This window comes from Chiloscyllium plagiosum, chromosome 36 (genome assembly GCF_004010195.1).
Source record: "Chiloscyllium plagiosum isolate BGI_BamShark_2017 chromosome 36, ASM401019v2, whole genome shotgun sequence".
NCBI lineage: Eukaryota > Metazoa > Chordata > Chondrichthyes > Orectolobiformes > Hemiscylliidae > Chiloscyllium > Chiloscyllium plagiosum.
In genome coordinates this window covers 31536148-31544453 of record NC_057745.1, presented here as the reverse complement: position 1 = coordinate 31544453, position 8306 = coordinate 31536148, and the positions used below count along the sequence as shown (strand labels likewise).

The following is an 8306-nucleotide window of genomic DNA, read 5'->3' as shown; positions in this document are numbered from 1 at the left end:
AGTGGTACGTGTATGGAATGAGCTGCCAGAGGAAGTGGTGGAGGCTGGTACAATTGCAACATTTAAGAGGCATTTGGATGTGTATATGAATAGGAAGGGTTTGGAGGGATATGGGTCGGGTGCTGGCAGGTAGGACTCGATTGGGTTGGGATATCTGGTTGGCATGGACAGGTTGGACATGCTGTACATCTCTATGACTCTATGACTCCTATCCTGAATCAAAACCAGCTCTCTCTTCTTTGTTAATATTGTGTTACAACTGAATTAGGAGGCAAAATTGATTCCGGAGTTTTTTTGTCTCCTTCTCCGGTGATCACAGCACAGCTAGTGCTTAGAGGGACACGGAGAGGGACATGAAGACATCACCAATTATATCTGTAAATGTATACAGCAGGTTGTATTTAGGTCAGTATTGGTGCAAAAATCATAGTCAAAATACAGAGAATAAAACTGTTGATTCAAATGGAAAAAGGACAGTTGTTAACTTGTGGAAGAAATTGCTGTGCTTTGAAAAAGTTACTGACACTCATTGTGTGCGGTGTTTACACAGACTTTGTTCAAGCAGCAGGGGAAGAGGTATGTAGGCAGTCCCGCACTAGGATGTATACGTGTAAAGTGGGATTTGATCAGCAATAGGTAGCTGATTGGATTCTGCAGTTGAGTCCAGTTATGAATGCCAAAAGTCGTCAGCCTGGTGGCAACTGTCTGTTTGTTTGATTCCTGGACAAGTGGTGTATCTCAAGATACCCGGACTCGGAAGAAAGACAGTTAGTTATTTTCTTGGACCAGTTACTGTAAACTGTTGCCTTTAACCAGCAACTAACAGACTTTGCAGTTAGTGTACCTATCGCCATGTGTCTCCTGAAAAGAACCAGGAGGAAAAAGATTGAAGAGAAAATTCTGACCAAACGAAAAGGATCATTCCAGTGAATGCTGTGGACTGGTGCTATTAAACTGTGCTTCCCAGTCTCCCTTCCTTCCACTTATAAAACTGATTCTTTTCGTTTGTGTTTGTCTGTATGTGATGTGTAGGATGTTTATAAAAGGGTTACTGTTTTAACTGGTAACGTTACTCAGTGATAATTCATAATCTGTCGCTTGTGACTAGAACTTATTTGATTGTAATGAACAGTAGTGATTGTTAAGTATAGGAACCTGGTCAGTGTTTACTGTTCATTTGATTCCATTGGTCAGGTAAATCTAACATTTTATCAAATCGTTAATCTCTTGTGGAGAACCTGGGAGCACTGGTGCTTGAGAATCAGCTCACTTTCTCAAGTGGGTTGTAACTTCAGAAACAAGTTAGCTAACTCCCTTTAGTAATAAATAAAGACCAGGCTCATTGCTTGAGTAATTTTGTTTGCAAAGATGTAAAAACAAAAGTCTAACTCAAACAAATACACACACACCATCTTGACCAAATAAGACATTTAATTCTTCTGTCTAAATTTGACTATCTCATCCAAGTTAGACTTTGCACACACAACTCAAATCCTCCTCTAATTGTGGCGATGAAGCCTTATAGTGAGTTTTCAACACTCTCACTTTGTTTCTCTCTGAATTAGCTCTCAGCAGAGGGCAAAATTGTTACTCCTGAGGCAAAATTGTTACTCCTGAGGCAATTGATTTCACATGTGCTGTGTTCAAATACAATAGTGTTATTCCATCCACAACTGCATCATGTGACCTGTCCGAAAGACTTCACATCTCTAGTTGACCCATTTGTGTTCTCCATGAAATGCTGCTTTTATCTTTGTTGCAGTCATTCTCCTTAACTTTGTGAAATGTTCTTTCCAAAAAATCTAAGATATAAATAAATGTCCAAATCAATGATATTCTCGGTCATTATTTCAGATAACACATCTTCATAAATATTGTGAGGCAATGGTTAAGAGCTAATGCCACTGGTTCAGAGCTCTCTGCCCAGGACACTTGTGTCAGGAATTCAGATCCACAACCACTTTCCCTTTTTAGGAGCAGAATGATGTGGGCCATGATCAGACACAGACCTCCTGATCTGATGTTTTACACCATTAACTCTTAAGTTAGATGAAATCAGACAAATTATTTCCCAAGGTGACCAGGAGTGGACTTCTTAAAAGCCAGGCAGAACTCAGTTATTGATTTATTGCCTGGGTATATTTTCACCTTTATCTTGTGTGTCAGCTTGACACAGAAGGGACCAGTTATCTTATGTGGTCAATAGAGCTCACTATGTTGGTAAAAGGTGGAGCCATTATCTCTGCAAGATCACCTGCACTGCCAACTCGCCACACAATGGTTAACACCGAGGTGATAAAGCAGAAATGGACCACAGAATCACGTGTCAGGAAACAGATTAGATTCCCTACAGTGTGGAAACAGGCCCCTTGGCCCAACAAGTCTACACCGACCCTCCAAAGAGTAACCCACCCAGACCCATTCCCCATATTTACCCCTGACTAATGCACCTGACACTATGGGGCAATTTAGCACAGCCAATCCACCTGACCTACACATCTTTGGACTGTGGGAGGAAACTGGAGTACCCAGAGGAAACCTACACTCCCACTGGGTGCAAACTCCACATGATTCCCACCTCGGGTGACTGCCGAACCCAGGTCCCTGTGCTGTGAGGCAGCAATGCTAACCACTGAGCCACCGTTTGTTGCATGAAAGCACAACGTCTGACTAACATGCATGTGCTATTCAACCTTCACTTCTTGGAGTTTGTTATTACATCCTCAATCATTTAAAAATTGTCCTTCCAAAATATTGGCACAGCATTTGGTCGTCATTGGTAGATCGGGGGTATTTCTGGCTCTTCCATTGGTAGAGTTTCTAGATTAATTTTTTTTCATGTTCACTGACATTCAATATTCAGACTTGCACAATAACCAATGATTGGCTTTGTCTCCACAGATTTCTGAACAGCAATTCAATGAAGCAATTTTATTAACTGTTGAAAGTGCTCGGTTCAATAAGGACAGTAATCCATGGAGTACGCAAGGTAAGGGCAGTTTCAGTTATCCAAGAGAAATAAAATGCCATATTTCCTGAGGAGTGGCAATCAGAGAAATTGCCACTCCACTCCCTTTCTATGTTCCCAAAAGAGCTCTGCATTTCTGACAGGAAATTCTGGCCAGGGGTCCTTTGAAACGCGGAGCCATAAATCCATTCTGACAGATCTCTCATGGCGTAGATCAGTGAGGAAAGGCAAACCATGACCTTTTCATTGTAGTCAGTTGCTGTATTGTTCAGTTTGAAGCCCAACATTCCAACCAGTTTGACAACTGATACACAGAAGGTAGGTGTGAGGTTATTGTCCTGAGAAGGTAGGATGCCAGGTACGTAAAATGCCAGGTGGGTAAGGGTCGTGTCAGGTCTGGAGTGGTGGTGGGGGGATTTGGGGGGGCAGGCCAGAGTTGTCATCTCCAGCAGCATATTAGTGGGGTCATGCTTTGAGTGAGTGAAGGATCTCAGCTTCTGAGGGGTTGGATAGATTAGTTCCTAGAGGAACAGGGTGGGTAGCGATGTGTGGGGTGGGAACACCTGCTCTCAGGAGGCTGTGGGGGCTCATGGGCCTGGCAGAACAGGAGACTCCTGGAAATAGTGTGGGGTGGTAGAATGGACGTTGGGTGGGCATGTTAAGGGAGTGATACCAGTCAGGGTTGAAGGAGGTTGTTGTGGGTTTGAGGCAAAGTGTAGTTGGAGGGTGGTGAGAGGTATACTGGGAGTTAGTTTCAAAGTTACTCAGGAGTTAAACTGGGCATTTTATTGTCTAACCTCTCCTGAGTAACTTTTATAACCTCAACCAAGCCATTTGAACTCTGATTTAAATGGATACTTTTGGAGAGTTCCAAACGCAGGGGAATTGCCCCAAGGAATCTTCCGTTTTCCAGATAATCCCCTCAGTTGGGAATGTTACAATGGGAATTCACAGGACTTCCATGCCCCCCTCCTATCTATGCTTCAGAAATGATCACCGCCATTCGAAAATCCAAGCCAAAGTCTCTTCAAATCACAGCAATACTTTTCCAATAAACAGGATCCTTTAGCAGTTTAGAAATCATTCAGGTTAACCCCTCCCTTACACTGAACATCTTGTACAATTAATTCAAGCCCTTTCCTCCAGCCTTTAAGTAAATTATTTTCCAAATACTTACTTCATGAGAGCTATCATAGATTCTACTTTACTAGTTTCTGGTAGGGACCTTCATGTCTGAATGACTGAGAATAACAAACACTAATTAGCATTTGCAGTCTCAAAGACTGTTGGATTTACCTGCACTCTATCCATCTAGTCTTTAGTGCTTAGCACCAAGATTGGGAGACAATGGTCCTTCACCTCGCTCCAAGTGCCTCTGCTTTATAAGGAGGCAGGATAGGACCCAGGAGGCACATTGCCAGAGGAAGAACTACAAATTAACCCTAGCCCCATGGGACTCCTCACTGAGGTGCCCAGCCGCTCCCACTTCCAGTCTGTCTGTAACCCCCATGCTTATGGGAGTTCTGGGTAAGGTGGGTGAATGTGCATCTGGGCAGAGCACACTCAACATGTCTGCACCCATAGCCACAAGTATCCCTGGGCCCATCCCAATCAAAACCTCAAGACCAACTGGGTTCACTATAGGGTAGGACCCTTCAACTAAAGTTGCAGACTCTGGAACTGCACCAAGACACGAGAGGGAAAGGAAAGAGAAACCCTTCTGAGGACACATAGCAAAATATCTTTGTAAATACATTTGTTTTATTCATCTGTGGGATGTAGATGTCACTGGCTGGGCCAGCATTTGAAGCCCGTCCCTAGTTGCCCCTTGAGAAGGTGATGATGAGCTGCCTTCTTGAACTGCTGCAGTCCATGTGCCATAAGTAGACTCACCGTGCCCTCAGGGAGGGAATTCAAGGATTTTGACCCAGTGACAGCAAATGAACAGTGATCTATTTCCAAGTCAGGGTGGTGAGTGGCTTGGAGGGGAACTTGAAGGTGGTGTGTTCCCATGTCCTTGTCCTTGTCCTTGTAGATGAAAGAAGTTGAGGGTTTGGAAGGTGCTGGCTGAGGATCTTTGGTGAATTTCTGCAGTGCATCTTAAAGATTAGTACACAGCTGCAACTGAGCATCGGTGATGGAGAGAGTGGATGCTTGTGGATCATAGAATCCCTACAATGTGCAAACAGGCCATTTGGCCCAACAAGTCCACACCAACCCTCTGAAGAGTATCTCCCCCTGACCCATTTCCTTATCCCTGACTAATGCACCTGGTCTACCCATCCCTGAATACTCTGGGCAAGTTAGTACGGCCAATTCACTCTTGCCTGCACAGCTTTGCACTTTGCCAATCAAGCAGGCTGCTTTGTCCTAGATAGTGCCATGTTTCTTGAGTGTCGTTGGGGCTTCACTTATCCTGGCAAGTGCATTTGTAAATGTATGCTCCCATTACATCATGAGCTGTGAGAGCGACTGTTATGGGCACACATAGTAGCTTTCATTGGTGACATGTCATGTACTAACCGTGTCTGAATGAAGGTTATTTCTTCTTTATTGTCTGTACTAGCAGGAGGCTTTTTGTCATCACCAAATAAGGCAATATTAGATGTTGTGATGGAGCCCTCCCATTTGTAACCTTCACTTTTATTAAACCACATGAACTACAGAGAAAGATCAAACCGGCAAGCTGCAGTTGCAGTCAGGATTCAACAGGGGGTGCTGGTCTTAGCTGCTAGCAAACGTTTACTGTCAGCAAGAGATTGACTTCATTCAGCTCCAGGGAACAATATTCAGAGATGTCCCGCCTGCAGTGCTTTCACTAATGATGCTGCGCCGGAGGCGACGGACAGTGCTGTGTTTTTGGATTCCAGAGATTGGCAATAAATTGAAATAAAATACTCAGAACCAGTGCAGACATTATGGACTAAATGATTTCCTGCTGCTCCATAAAATTCTGTGGTTCTCTATTAATTCTGTATTGTTTCCCAACCTTAGATGCTGTGTAGGCTATTCGGTTATTATCCCCTCTATATCCCAGCATGCTGTGCCTAATCCCCACAATTGACTTCCCAGCATCCCACCATAACAATGGCCACTAATATACTCCCTGACTTGCAGTGAACAGAGACTCCTTGGATTAATCATGGCCCACCCCTCTGTCCAACTTGGAAAGCCAGCCCTGACTGATGAGTGACCGGACATGTGACTAAACTCTCTGAAGCTCTTGACTGACCACTAATCCTTGAAATGGACCTGCAGGACTTACAATGGCCAACTGCAATGATACAGAACCCAACCCTGGATGCAACAAGTGACTGACTGACTGTGCCCAAGAAGACTCTGGACTGGTATTGGACTAGTCTGGGAGCCACTGTCTGAAAGGCTGTCTCCTTTGACTTTACTGAGGACTGCTTTTAGACTTTGAGGAGACATGGTCATTTGTTTGAAGCGTAAGCAGTGTGTTTGTGAAGCTTGCTGATAAAACACGGTGCAGGTTTGAGATTGGACAGAACCCACTGATGTATAATAAGATGTCTAACTATGTTGCTTGACTGATCAACTGCTGACAACCATGACAAGCCTCCTGTCTGCGCAATAAGTGAGGTCAGACAGGAGTACTGTCACCTGTAAGTTCTGAGTGAAGTGGCAAAGTGTAAAAAAGCAAGGCAGAGATACTGTGAGTATCCGAGTAGATGCAAGATGGCTGAGCACTGAGAGCAATCGAGGAGCCTGAAGGTGCACCTTGCTTCAATCCATGAGCTGGGTGGCTGTCCCTGCACTCAGTGGCCTGGCAGCGGCATTGCAATGAGAGGTATTAGTTGCTCTGAAGAATGGTGCTGAAATGGAGGACTGTATTCTAAGTGAGTTGGTGATTGCCATCATCCTGTGGTGAGGCTGGTGCATGTCCAATGCCAATCTCCAAAGACCGTGGGGCAGTAGGCAGTTACTACCCTGGAGTGTGCCCTGAGACACTGGGGACCTCTGTCCAAGGTGGAAGTCTGGAGGACTGGAGCTAGCAGGTACCTACTTTAATTTTCACATTGGGATTTGTCACCATCTGACTTCTCTCTGGCACATGGGAAACTAAGAATTTGCATATAAATGAGAAATGATAGGTGCTGATAAGAAGTAAATGGACTTCTCGCTACTCACTGGTGAGATTCTCATCTCGGCGATCAAACCTTAGTTGGGAAATCAGACTTTTGTTTGATATTGAGAATCTGATTTTTCCAATCTGACCACATTTTTCCCAACTGAATCAACATCGCCCATGCTGTTCAGCGGCTAGGAAAATTCACAGCATACAATTGTTGTCAGTAATGGTGACCACGACAGTTCAATCTCTTTTTTTTTTAGGAAAGAAAATTTACCAGGTCTAGACTAAATGTGACTCCAGACCCACAGCAATGTTTGACTCTTAACTACCCTGTGGCCAATTAGGGATGGACAACAAATACTGGACTTCCCAACAATGCCCACATCCCAATAAAGTTATTGGAACCTTTTGAAAGGTGTAATTCAGAAAACTAACAGCCCTTGAGGATAAGCAGCAGCTTTTTAAAATGATCAATGAGATTAGGTGTGGTGTGAAGTAATGACTATAGAGGAGTTAATGCTTCTGTTCCATTAGGCTCCACCTACTCTGTTGAACTGAATGGGAGACACGCACCAACCCACCCCACCACCCTGTGGCCAAACACTTTAACTCCCCCTCCCATTCTGCCAAGGACATGCAAGTCCTGGTCCTCCTCCATCGCCAAACTCTAGCCACCCAATGCCTGGAGGAAGAACACCTCATCTTCCACCTTGGGACCCTCTAACCACACGGGATCAATGTGGGTTTCATCAGGTTCCTCATTATCCCCCCCCCCCCCCCACCTTATCCCAGATCCAGAGGCACCACCCTCTTGATCTGTCCTACCTGTCCACCTTCCTTCCCGCCTATCCACTCCACCTCTTCTCCGACCTATCACCATTACACCCCTCTCCGTCTACCTTATGCATTCCCAGCTACCTATCCTTCAGCCCCACCCCCTCCCATTTATTTCTCCGCCCCCTTGGGCCACCCCCTCCTTCTTGATGAAGGGCTTATGCTCGAAACATCGACTCTCCTGCTCCTCGGATGCTGCCTGACCGGCTGTGCTTTTCCAGTGCCACACTCTTCGACTCTGATCTCCAGCATCTACAGTCCCCACTTTCTCCTGAGTGGCTTCCTAGACCACTACAGAGGCCAGTTTAGTCAATCACATTACTGTTGGCCTGGAGTCATGTTGAGGCCAGAATCCAATCTCAAACCTGCACCATGTGCTTTCAGCATACTTCACAAATACACTGCTTA

At 44.9% G+C, this 8306-nt stretch overlaps 1 protein-coding gene across 1 annotated transcript in view; it reads left to right on the top strand.

Annotated features, from left to right (window-relative positions):
• The window catches only part of il16 (interleukin 16), an 80288-nt gene that overhangs the window by 33292 nt on the left and 38690 nt on the right, over positions 1-8306 (top strand). The window contains exon 8 of the mRNA XM_043677611.1: positions 2902-2989. Within this exon, the coding sequence (XP_043533546.1) occupies positions 2902-2989 (88 nt within the window). The remainder of the gene's footprint in view (positions 1-2901; positions 2990-8306) is intronic.